The 13176-nt window shown below is 52.4% G+C and overlaps 1 protein-coding gene across 2 annotated transcripts in view; it reads right to left on the bottom strand.

Moving 5' to 3' along the window:
* Nucleotides 1-13176, bottom strand: part of CSMD2 (CUB and Sushi multiple domains 2) — a 252563-nt gene that overhangs the window by 75770 nt on the left and 163617 nt on the right. For both annotated transcript variants that reach the window (XM_027661147.1, XM_027661148.1), the window contains 6 exons: nucleotides 11917-12105; nucleotides 9849-10018; nucleotides 8415-8571; nucleotides 7636-7827; nucleotides 6346-6472; nucleotides 1968-2170 (listed from right to left, as the gene is read on the bottom strand). In XM_027661147.1, coding sequence (XP_027516948.1) covers nucleotides 1968-2170; nucleotides 6346-6472; nucleotides 7636-7827; nucleotides 8415-8571; nucleotides 9849-10018; nucleotides 11917-12105 — 1038 coding nt within the window. The remainder of the gene's footprint in view (nucleotides 1-1967; nucleotides 2171-6345; nucleotides 6473-7635; nucleotides 7828-8414; nucleotides 8572-9848; nucleotides 10019-11916; nucleotides 12106-13176) is intronic.

Here is a 13176-nt window from a genome sequence, read left to right as displayed (position 1 = left end):
TGCTGCATCTCTTTGAGGTCTGGGATGTCCCCCCTGGGCTCCTCCCCAGCTGGGGACAGGCAGCACAACTTCACTGCTCCCTGAGCTCAGCACCTCAGCTGCTGCCCAGCAGGGCAAAGTCCTGGAGTAAAGAAGTTTTGCAAGCTTAGATACCTCATTAAAGTTCATAAGATCCCAAAAACTGTTCACTCCTGGGCTTAAGGCTGGCTACTTAGTCACACCTGGTGAACAAAGGCTTTGAGCAGGAGCAGTCAATAAAGCCCAGCTCCAGATCAGGCAGCAGAGCAGAGCTTATTTCCTGCTAAGTTGATGAGAGTCCATTACACCCAGGCAGTTGAGAAAGCTGCTCTTAAAAGAGCCAGAGGAAATCCCCTCTCTTTCTGTGCAGCTGAAGATAAGCAAGTTCACAGCCCAGGCTGGTCCTGCCCAGCAGGACGAGACACAAGCCTGGCAAAATAAAAAAGGGGATGGCCCAGCTGTGCTGGGTGACACAGAGCTCTCCCTCTGTCTTGATCATCCCAGAAGGCCTAAAATCCAGGAGAAATTCTCCCCAAATTGCTGCCTGGCTCCCCCAGCCACGCAAGGCAGGCTGGACACAAAGCTATGGAGAAGAACTTGGGAGAGGCAGGACAATGCTTGGATGTGTCTGAGTGCCAGGAAGGTCAGACCATCAGTCACCAAACCCACCTCCCTGCTTAATACCAGCTCCAAAATCAGCACCTGCAGGTTGGTTACTGGACAAGGTGCCTCGTGGAACCCCCTGTGAAGGCTGGAATGTGTCACCCCGATATAATTGGAATTAATGTGTTTGCAGGGCTGAGCTCAGGTAGAACCAGACTGCAGCTCCCCCCCAGCCAACAGAGCTGTTTGTGACCTGCCTCTCATCTCAGGGGAGCCAATTTGGGGGCTTTTAACCAGAGTTGGCTTTCAGAGCCCACTGACCAGCAGCTCTCAGAGCAGCGGGGGGAGCTGCCAGAGCTCTGGGGCAACGTGGTGGAAAAGAGCTGTAATTCCTTCTTGTGTCTTCCCCCCCTGCCAAGTCAGCACTGTGGAGGTGACTGGAGCAGGGGAGAGCACAGCATCACCTGCCAGGACAAAATACTGCAGTTTGAACTCTATTTGCAGAGTCTGCACTCCACTGGCAGAGCTGGAGGACACACAGTGCCTGTCACTGCTCACTGCAATGTCACCCCCCAGCACGACTCTGGGGGGACCTGAAAGCTCTGCTCAGCAAAGCTGGGTCTGGATGTGCTGAGGGAGTCACAGAATCCCAGAATAGGCTGAGCTGGGAGGGACCCACAAGGAACCTCCAGTCCAACCCTCAGCCTGCACAGGCCCATTTCTCCTCCTGCCAGCCCAGAGCTTCACTCCCTGCCAGTGCTGATCAGCCAAGGTGCAGAGGCTGGGTGGCTCAGACACGGGGATTTCCAGCCCTCCACACCCTCCCTCTGTACCAGGGGGGGCTTCTCCAGCTCAGAGCCCCTCAGGTGCCCCCTCACAGGGTAAAAGGGCTGGAGGATGATCACAGAAGCACAGAATTGGAAGGGACCCACAAGGATCTTGGAGTCCAACCCTCAGCCCTGCACAGGACCATCCCCAAGAGTCACCCCCTGTGCCCCAGAGGATCAGCCAAACCCTCCCGGAGCTCTGGCAGCCTTGGGGCTGTGCCCACTGCCCTGGGGAGCCTGGGCAGTGCCCAACCACCCTCTGGGGGAAGAACCTTTGGCTGAGATCCAACCTGAGCCTGCCCTGACACAGCTCCAGCCATTCCCTGGCTGCTGTCCCTGGTCCCCCCAGAGCAGAGCTCAGTCCCTGCCCCTCCTCTGCCCCTGCCCAGGAAGCTGGAACTGCACTGAGGTCTCCCCTCAGTCTCCTCTGCTCCAGCTGAACACACCAAATGCCCTCAGTGTCCTCCCATGGCTCCAAACGCAGGTCCTTCCCCACCCTTCCCCACCCTGGCTGCCCACCTGAGAACTGGATGGCAAAGCCCTGCTTGCTGGTGAAGAAGTCGGTGTTGAACTGGAGGATGAGGGAGTTGAAGGTGCTGTGCACGTCCCCGGGGAGCCCTGAGCCACTGAGCTCCCTCAGCAGGATCCCCTTCTCCACTGGCCCGTCCCAGATCCGCAGCACGTCATGGAACTCCTCGGTGTGGAAAACCATGAAATGGAGCCTGGGGGGGGGCAAAACCAACCACGAGTCAGACCACAGACAGCTCTGGAAGGATCAGGAATGTGCTGGGTACCAACCTGAGGTGGTTTGGCCCACAGGGAATGTGTTCCCTCATCTACAGCTCAGTTTGGAATAACTGCGTCGGTCCTTCACCCGACCCCAATTCCTCCCTGATAAATCACATCCATGAACCAAAACCAGCCCAGTCAGGAACAGCAATGTCTTCTGAGAAACCAAGTTCTGAGAAACCTTCCTTCTGAGAAACCTGAGCAGTCCTGGAAGTGGGTCCTCTCCTGAGCAAACAGAATCACTGATCTTTCCTAAAAGCATTTTCAGGAACAAGGTAAAGGCCCAAAAGCCCGTTGTGGGCAGTGAAAATGTTCCTGGCCAGAACAGACTGTTGGTTTTACAACCAAAGGGGCTCAGACATTACAATGAGCAGCTGCCACACACGAAAGGCTGAGGGAGCAACCAGCTAAAGGCTGGAATCACAGAATCATGGAATCTCCTGAGCTGGAAGAGACCCACAAGGATCATCCAAGTCCAAATCCTGGCTCTGCAGACACCCCAACAATCCCACCCTGTCACTGGGAGCCTTGTCCAAGCACTCCTTGATTTCTGGCAGGTTTGGGGCCATGATCACCTCGCTGGGGATGCAGGTGATGGATCAGGGATCAGTCCCTTCCACTCCTGCATTTCAAATGCCAAGTGAAGAGGAGGCATTGAATTGCCCCTGTTTGTGACTGTCCTGTTATCACAGGGGGAAAAACCCTCTGACACAACAAAACCAGGCAACTTGAGCCACCCCAGTGTGAAACGGGGACAGAAACCTATAAAGGGAGAAAATCTGTACAAAATAAACCCAGCAGGTACTGTGCTTAAAACCCTGACAACCCATGGAGGGAAACAAGGAAGAATTCACTTGGCTGCTTTCCCATTTATCCGGGGCAAACATAAATAAATCAGGTAGAACCATAAAAAGGGGAGGGGGGGGTAAAAAGCCCCCACTGCAACAAAATGATGCCCACAGAACCTGGGAGAAGCCTGAAGAGCTGACTCATAAATCCACCCAGCAGAGACCTTGAGCAAAGAGAAAGGCAAAGGCAGACTGGAGGGAAAATCAGGATGGATGGTGCAGAGCTGTTCTCCACGGCTGCCTCGGCCTGGTGACGTTTGTGCTCAGGCAGAGAGGGCCCAGAGAGCCAGAACTGCCAGAAAAACCCAGGGCTGGAGTCACTGGAGCCAGGGAGATGCTGCTAGGGGGTGACCTGGGCTGGGGGGACAGCCTGGAGATGCCACCAGCAGCTCCCCGTGGGGCCAGGGCTGCCTGAAGAATCTCACCCCCTTTGTTCAGTTTGGAAGAACCAACTTTAGGCAAAGTTCTGTTGGGAGGAGAGCACAGCAGGATGTCCAGGTGAGCCAGGGACAGGTTACTCAGCACCAGTTGGTCCAGGAGACTGTTGGAATACCAGATTTTATGGAGAAAACTGGTGTTCTCTGGAGCAAATCCATCTATTCAACAGCCACTTGTGAGTTTTCTCTCAGCCTGACTCTGTTCCCAGCAGGGACAAGGCAGAGACACTGGTTTAGCAGGCAGTGGAGAGGAGGAGAGCTTTATCCCTGTGCTCTGACAATCCCAATTACATGCATGAAAATGCAGCAAAAAGCAAATCAGAAATTGGGAACATATATCCATATATATTTATGTGATGGAGGGAAAGCTCTGCCAGCTCAGCAAGGAACAGAGAGGGGAGCCCTGAATAACCCCTGGGGAGCCCTTTTAGCCCCAGCTCTTCCCAAAGCACCCCCAACCCCACTGCCCAACCTGGGGGGGCTTTCTGCTGCCATCCCCCATCCCAGCAAAGGGCTGGGATCCCACCTGGAGCTTCTCAGGAGCATCCTGGCATCCTCCTCCTTCCCTCCCTTCCTTCTCCCCCCCTCCTCAAAGTCTCCCAGACAAACCCAGTCCCTTCCCCTGTGATGTTTATGCACGAGGGTGTTTGCACAGGCACAAAATTAATCCCCTCTCCGAGTGCAACCCTTTAACTTTCATGGCAATAAAGTGCAGACTCATTTTTCTCTCTGTCTCGCCTCCCTCTCCCCTTCCCCTCGTGCTGTGTGCAGATACAGCTTTATTCAAAAAGCTCTGGTGATTAATTTTCATGTAAGTTATAAATGAGAGCTTTATACAATTGTACCATGCGTGAAGAGGATTATTTTTCCAATGGATTACCATAAAAATGAAGTTGCTGAAAATGTGCTCTCTCGACTCCCCAGAGATCATCTGTTCTGTCTGAGCTGGCAAATGAAAGGGGCAGGAGAAGGGAGCTCTCACCTCTAAGGAAAGCAAGGGGCACCAGGTGTGTTGCTGTGATACCACTCAGCATTTTTCACTTCAGCCTTGGCCCCTTCCAAGCCTTTGGCTGATCCAAAATCTCTCCTCTGCTCCCTGATTTCAGGGATGACATGAGCTAAGCCTGAGGCAGCCATTGGATGGGGGGAAAGGAGGGTCTCGTGTCTGCTTTGTCCTATAAAAATCTTCAGAATCTTTTTACAGGAGAATAAAAACAAAGGAGATTTCAACTGGAAGTTGCCTGTGCAGCAATTCAGCTGCATTGGCTGCTCACCCCAGAAACCATCCATTACTGAGCCATTCCAAAGGGCAGAGCTAATGGAGGGAATTTCTGCATTAAATAAAAATGAAAATACTGGACCAAATCTATCTCCAGCAGAAACCCATCGACTAAAAGCACCACAGAGCTCAACCTGATTAACAGGCTCCACTGAAGGGAGGATGGGGGTGATGCAGCAAGGAAGACAAAATGGGAGATAAAATGGGATTGAGAGTGAAGGAATGCAGGGTGGAACAGCCCCTGAAATGGGGCTGACACAGGTCACAAGCACCAGGAACTGCAGTGGGAGGACAGTGGGAGGATTATTGTGAAACAGAACTTTTAGGCTTCATTTCTCTCTCCCTTGAGCCCCACCACTTGGTAAAAGCTTTACTTGCCCAAACATTCCAGTTTTCTGTCTCAAATGGCTTTAGCTGGGCTGAAATATGTGGGCACACACAGAGCAGGGCTGGGAAACATCCATGTGGGGAAGCAGCAGGATCAGAGATGAAGGATCACGGAGCAGGAACTGCCTGGGTTCTGCTGGGGACTGCACCAACCTCACCAGCCAAATGTTCTCAATGCCATCCTTACCCAGAGTCACATAACTCATGAACAAATTCCATTTCCAACTCATTTCCAACAGGGAAGTGGCAACAGGGTGGTAAGAGAAGTCAGAGGAGCAGGAGGAGGGAACAGTCTCTGGTCTCTGCACAGAGCAGATGTTTAGAAACAACCTCAAGTCATCCTTCAGGAGGATAATGACTTGGTGTGTGCTCTCTGTGTTATTAAAACAATCAACAATGCAGGGAGGAGATGAAGGCTGAGCCCTGGGGCCTCAGTTTTGCAGCTGCCCACCCACCCCTGGGCACCCTCACACCTGAACATTCCCTCTCACAGACACAGCAGGACAGAGCTCATCCCCTGCAGGGTTTGATCTCTGCACGGGAGATGAACCACACCCAGAATTACCCTCCCTGAACCTCTCCTGGGATGTGATATTCCCTGCAACTTCCTGCACACATCCTCACTTCAGGATCGTGTCACTGCTGGGACATTCCACACCAATGTGGTGGGAAAGGTTTGACTCTCAGTACATCCCATGAGGAGAGGGGTGGGAAGCTCTCCCACTGTAGGTGCACACAGGAGCTCTGGGGTGTTGTTTGGACCTGGTAACCCCACAGGCAGCAGCAGCACACGAGCTGTGGCACCACCCAGGACACCACAGCTGGGGAAAGAAAGGAACAGTGAAGGCACTCAGGGCCTCTGAGCAACCTGGGCTGGTGGAAGGTGTCCCTGTCTGGAACTGGGAAAAGAAAGGAGCAGTGATGCCACTTGGGCCTCTGAGCAACCTGGGCTGGTGGAAGGTGTCCCTGTCTGGAACTGGATGATTTTTAAGGTCCCTTCCAACCCAAACCATCCCTGACTCTGCCCAGCCTGGCAGGAGCTGCGCCAGGGCTCGACCCTTCCCTCCGAGCCACGGGATGTTCTCCTGACTTGCTTTATGGAACTGTGGCTCTGGAAAAATCAGCTGGATGTGCCAAGAGAGCCGAGCCCCACTCACCCTATGGTGCAACCAGGCTCTGCCTCGATGGTCCAGATGCAGTTGAGGTTGTGGTCGTAGGGGGTCGGGTAACCCGGGGACAGGATCCGCCCCGAGGCCTCTCCTCTGATGGTCCCTCCACACTCAGCTGGAACAGACACAGGGGTCAGGGGGCAGATTCAGGGTAACAACACAAATCTCAGCCTACAAATACAACTGGGAGTATTTCCTGCCCTTCCCAGGGATTCTTAAAGCCTCCAGAGCAAAGATAAAGGGAATTTAATTCAGCGAAAAGACTGAGTTGGCAGAATAATTCTGCATTTCTGTGCAGACCTGATGGGCTGTCAAAGCTTCCCTCCACCTTTCTGACTGTGGGGAGCATCCTGCTCCCCCAGTCTATTCATATGGGGTGAGACAGCTCAAGTCTTCTGCTTGTGTTCATCAGTGTGGGAAAACAAAGAAGCCCAACATGTGTCTGTGTAAATGAAATCCAAAAGAATGTGAGGATTTTGAGTAATTTCTGTAACGTAGCCATTAAAATTCTTTAACTTTTAGTTCTTTAAGCTTTCTTAAGAAACTCAGACATGGCCTCATACACAGTAAATGCAGAGCAAACAGGGTGAGTGTTAAGAAGGCACACAAATCACAGAAATTTGTCTTTTTACCTCAATAATCAAGGCTAAAATTCAGCAAAGAGTTACTGCAGGAGTGGTCCTGACTCAGGGGAGGACAGAGTGGCACTGTCTGGCACATCACAACCACAGGGGCAGTTGTGGAGTTGCTTGGAGAGAGTGCAAGAACCTCCCCATGTCCTGGACACACAGCTAATGATGGAGCTGTCAAGTCCCAGACCAACAGCCCTTCATTTGGACACCCAAAAATACCACAATTTACCAAGCAAGAAGATCTCAGGTAAAAGGGAACTCAGGGTTTGGCTTAGGAAGGATGAGGGGGGGGAATTAAAATGTCTGAGAGTGGGATCAGATGCCAAGCAGCTCTCAAACAGGCCTGACTCTGAGCTGGCAGATGCCTGGACACATGATGATGTCTGGCATTATCAGAAGGTGCCACTCAAGTTTAACGTGTCCAAGTGAAAGGACAAGGAGTGGAAAAAAACCAAAACAAAACAAAAAAGGAATGTTTCATGTTAAAACTGCTTGGAGTGCTCTCAGCCTGAAGATGCCTCACACAGGATCCTCTAATTAAGGCATTAATATCAGAGTTAATGTCATATGTGTTAGCAAAGCAGGGACAAAGGGCCCTGGTGGGTATTGAGGTGATGCTCAGTTTGAAAAGCCAGAGGTGTCTCACCTACACAGGTTGGCAGGGGCTGGTCCCACGCTCTCCTCTCCCCAGTCAGGCAGCCCAGGACCCTGCTGCCCCTCAGGGTGTACCCGGGGTCACAGCTGAAGGACACGGAGCTGCCAGCAAAGTGCCCCTCGTCGTGCACCTTGTACCCAAACTGGGGCACTCCGGGGTCCTCGCACTTGATGAGCTCAAAACCTGCAGGGAGAGGAAGGGCAGCTGTTTGTCTGCATCTCCCAGTCAGGAGATGTTAACACAGCCCCAAAGGCAGCATATTGAAAATCAGTGGTTTTTTTAATTAATGTTTGAGTGAGGCCCCAGAAATCTGGCGGCTCGGCTTTAAATCTGAATTTCTGTATGGCCACAGAAAAGGTTCCATCATCTCCCAGGGAACAAGGGACAGGAGGAGAGGGAATGGCCTCAAGCTGTGCAAGGTTCAGGTTGGACATTAGAAGGAATTTTCTCATGGAAAGGTTGGTCAGGCATTGGAAGGGGCTGCCCAGGGAGGTTTGGAGTCCCCACCCCTGGAGGTGTCCAAGGAATGACTGGACATGGCACTCAGTGCTCTGGGCTGGGGGACAAGGTGGGGATGGGGCACAGGGTGGATCCAGGGGCTGGGAGGGCTTTTCCAACCTCAGTGATCCTGGGATTCTGTGATCTCCCACACTCCAATTCCTCTTAGGGTATAAGATCTTTATGGAAACGGCTCTTTGCCCTGGTCATGCAACTGTGGCACAGAAACACCCCTTCACCCCACCACACCAGCATGTGGGCTTAAAACTCACTGGAAAACTGCAGCTCAAAGCCTTTGCTGGTGTTGGCAGAGTTGGTGATGAACTCCAGCCACATGGAGCTGGAGGTGCTGTTGATGCTGGTGCCCAGCATGTCCGAGCGGCTGAAGGTGCCCAGCAGCCGGGCAGAGCTGTTGGTGCCATCATAGACCTGGGAGGGACCAGAAACACGGACTCAAAACCTGGTTTTAATCCCTGCTTCAGGGACCAAAGCAGCACTGCCCAGAGAATGTGGCTGCCCCATCCCTGGAAGTGTCCAAGGCCAGGTTGGAGCAGCCTGGGATGGTGGAAGGTGTCCCTGCCCAGGGCAGGGGGTGGAAAAAGTTGTTTTTAAGGTCCTTTCCAACCCAAACCAACCCATGATCCACAAATGCAAACAGGGACAAAGCCTTTAAAGTGAAATAAGAGTCTGTCCTGATGGGACTCCACGGTGCTGCTCAGCTGAGGAGCAGGATTTCCACCCTGGAGGATCCACCTCCTCCTCCTCACACGGAGCTCGCTCCACGCTCAGGGCTGAGTGTCTCCTGAATTCATCTCTCTTTGCAAAGAATCAGCCCCTGAGAAAAAAACATTTTCTCCCCAGACTGACTCACAGATGAGCCTTGAACCTGCTATTAGTTAAGAAAAAGCCCAAATGGGGTTTTTCCTTTCTTTCAGACAGCAGGATTCTCCGTGAGGACAAAGAGCAGCTCCTCGCTCGTGGAGATCGATGGGAACTTTCCCGGGAAGCAGATGAGAAGTTGATGACAAACCTGGCGAGGGAACATAATTCCTTTGACAACGAGTATATTCTCTGCATTAACTGGAAATCTTTCTCTCTTTCCAGTCATCTGTGAGCTGAAAATATGTGGATTACAGCTCTCTTGGAGTGCAGGAATATGGCACTTCAGTAAGGACAGAGGCGTTCCTGGAAGATGGCTCAGCATCAGTGATATTAATGCCTCCTTCAAACCCATTGCTTTGTGCTTAATAGAAACTCAGCCTGGATTTGTCTCCTCCTCCATAGAGTCCTGAAGCTTGTAAATGCAGATTAATCTGATTATGGCAACGCTGAAGAGTCTGGAGCTCTGCATTTAAATAACCCCCTTTTCAGGACGAATCAGCTTTGATTCTTAAAAGTACTAAAATAAAGATAAAAACCCCCAGCTTCCCCATGTGTTACCAGTTTTTCCTGTGCAATTATGCAGGGAGGAACTGAAGTTTAGAGGGACCCTGGGGATTTTGCTGCTGTCTTCTAGAGTGCTGTGGCAATCACTTCATGTCACAGCAGTGACTGCTTGTCAGCAGTCCTGCTATGAGTCTGTCCCAGGGATCATCACCCTGCCTGGGCCTGGGTGGCATTTTCCAGGTCAGTCCCACCTAATTCCATTAAATAGAACATCCCTTCCCTTTCAGAGCTTGCTCTCAGGGGCAGCTTCACTGAATTACCTTGAGGACATCTCCTGCCTCCAGCTCAAACGTCCTGGCTTTCAGCTGGATCCCCTTCCCTGGCTGGGTCTGGATGGAGTAGATGCACTCGTGGTTGTTGTTGTAGTTGAGTGGGTAGTTGGGGGACAGCAGCACACCCTGGGTTCCAGTGACAGAGGAGCCACATTCAGCTGCACCAAGACACAAAAGCACATTTTAATAACCACAGGGACCTTCTGGCCATGCCACACATGCACGTGATTCCTCCAAAGGCCACAGTTCCTCACTCCTTCCTGCACTCAGGAAGAAGGAAAGAGGCTTTTCCCTGCTATTGTTCCCTACAACCTGCAGTCTGTCCCTGCTCCATCACATTTTCCTGGTCAGACTTCTCCCCTCCTCCTCCACTCTGAGCACTGTGAACAGCATCTGACTTGGAGCCAAATTTGAAGTTAGAAGGTTTGTGGGACTCGAAACTGGGCATCTCAAAATGATGCCATTTAGAGAAGGAAGAGGTGGCAGCTTCGGAGGCTCAAACCTGTCCTGGATGTCAGGAGACGACAATTTAATGCTGCTGGAAAATAACCACCCCTCACCTCTGTATTTCATGTTTTAATTACAAGCTTTGAGGACACAATCTCTGCCTCACAACCTCCCCACGGGGAACCTGTGCTGCCTCTGCTGGTCCCCCAAGGAAGGGTTAAAGCAGCAGCAGCAGATACACCCAGAGGAGGCACTTTGGAGGTGACTTTCTCCTCCTCTCTTGCCGTGCACAAAAAGCAGGGCCCTCACTTTGGCACAGATTCCCCAGGGATGGTGCCGGACACATCAGCACCCGGGATCTGCTGGAAGCAGCAGCTGGTGTGGAGAGTTCCTGCCCTGGACAGTGGGGCTGGACAAAGGAACAAAACACCCTCAGTTCTCTCCTCACCATCTCTAGAACAGGAACTCAATACAGAGTGTCTGGAAAAGCAATTAAATCTCCTGTGATCTTAACGAGCAAGTCTCCAGTTTCCATCTCCACCCGGGGCGAGTGCAGAGATCTGAGCTGGGGCTGCTGTGACACGAGCTGGGGATGCTGTGACAGGGCTGTCACCCTGCCCACAGCTCTGGGCCATCACCACTGAGCCCAACCTGTCACCACAAACCCTTCTGAGCCAGCTGCAGCTGGGAAATGGCAGCCACTGTGTCCACGCAGGGCTGAGCTCTGAGGATCGGCTTGAAAAGCTTTGTAAATGATTCTGTTTGATTCCCGTTCCCCTGATTAGCTTTATCTGCAGCCTGGTTATTATTCATGCCCTGAAGAGCTGCCTGGCACAGCAGGATGATGCAGCCCTGTGACCTCAGCATTCCGCAGTGCCGGGAAACGGGAAACGCATTCGGCACCGCGGGACCGAGAGGAGAGACCAGGCTGGCTCTGGAGGGGATGTCTGCTCTGCAAGGGCCCTCAAAGGTCACCCACAGATCAGGACAATGGCCCTGGCAGGCTCTGCCAGGCTGCAAACAGGTGAGACACCTGCCCTGCCTGCTCTGGATAAATCCCTCCTGGCTCCGGGCAGCAGCAGAGCTCTGAACAACCTCCTACTCAAACCTTACAACAAAAAACGTGTTCCATCTTTTTGCCAAGGCCTGGAGCATCCTCCTGCCTTTCTGCAATAGAAGTTGGACTTCTATTCCTTTACCAGGTGCCGTGGGCTGGGCAGGGGGTGCTCCCCAGCCCTGCCAGGGAAGGGTCTCTGCACCCCATCTGCCCCGGGGAGGACAGCCAGGAGCCAGCTCGGTGCTGCAGAGGAATCCTCCCTCTCCTCCAGCATCATATTTATTTATTTGTTCTGTAACTAACAGCTGGAGGGGTTAAAAAAGGACTTGCAGGGCTGAAAGCTCATCCCAGTTCATCCCAGCTCCCCATCCCTGCATCGACCCCCCCACAAGCGGAGCGACCACATCCCGGGAGACATCACCCATCCCAGGGGATGCCACCCATCCCAAGGGACATCCCCCATCCTGAGGGTCACCCCCCCATCCCTGCCCACCTACAACCAGCCAGCACAGCGGGACCAACCAAGCAAAATGAAAGCACATGACCACCTACCAACACACCTTGGCAGAGGCGAACTCCACACCCGCCGCCTCCCCCCGAGGCAGGTGATCCGGGAGGCTCCTTCCAGCCGGTACCCCGGGAAGCAGGAGAAGGTGAGCACGTCCCCCACCCCGAACTGCAGCCCCTTCCTGATGCTGTAGGCTGGCACCTCTGGCTCGTCACAGGGCTCCAGGTCGTACTCTGCAAGGGGACAGACAGTTATGGGGCGGCGGGTGATGCCTCACGTTCCACCCTCACCCCGAGGATGAGGAGGGAGCTCCAAGTGTTGGTTCCAGCTGCAGGGAAGTTCTGATTCCAGAGCTTTGTGAACCTCAGGATCCATGAGGATGGATGACCTGTTTGAGCCATGAAGACCCACCTGGATCTCACTCTCCACATTCAACCCCCCCAGGGGCGTCACCTCGATTCAACCCCCCCAAAAACACCCCAGGTTCCATTCCCTGTCCCTGTGTGGAGAGAGATTCCAGCTACAACTCCAGCCACGACTGCTGCATGGAAGAAGAGAGACACTGCTGCTCTGAAAGTGGAAAGGATCTTTCCTTCTTCCCTTCTGGACTTTTATTGGAGGGAAAAGAGATTTGATCCAATGTCAGTATTGCTTTACCACAGGAGAGATAGTTAAGATTGTGTATATAATGTATTATAATATTTATTTGTGTAATAATTGTAGTATAATTCCCTTCCCCCCATATTGAGTCTTATGTTGTGTCTGGAAAAACCCCTCTCACACTGGGGTGAGTTGTGGGAGGGGGGCTTGGACTGGGAAATTGGATTTTTGGGGGTCTCAAACCACCACACCCTGGGCATCACCAGCCCCTCGATTCAACCCCCCCCCCCCCCGAAAACACAACAAGTTCCATTCCCTGTCCCTGCTGTCACACAACCAGCCAGGTGACACCAGGGGTGACAAAGCACGATGGAGATTTGTCATTCTCCCTCTGCTTCAGCCAGACAGAGATGGATTGATCCCGGTGGGATTCCTGCTGCCTCTCCATTACTAATCCTGGAAATGAATGGATGCAGCATCTTGTTTGGGGAGTGCAGGAGAAAACACTTGAGCTGCTGCTGAAAGAAAGGTCACGTAGGATCTCGGCTGAGAGCCAGAAGCAGGTCTTTGACCACAAAACACGTCAGAGCAAACCTCTCTGGAGGGTTGTTTTTCTGAAAAAATAACAGACCTGCAAAGTATAAAGTCTGCACATAAATATATATATATATATATATATATATATATATATATATATATATATA

Source organism: Corapipo altera, unplaced genomic scaffold, assembly GCF_003945725.1.
Source record: "Corapipo altera isolate COAL_440 unplaced genomic scaffold, ASM394572v1 201, whole genome shotgun sequence".
Taxonomy (NCBI): domain Eukaryota; kingdom Metazoa; phylum Chordata; class Aves; order Passeriformes; family Pipridae; genus Corapipo; species Corapipo altera.
This window is presented reverse-complemented; position numbering and strand designations above follow the sequence as displayed.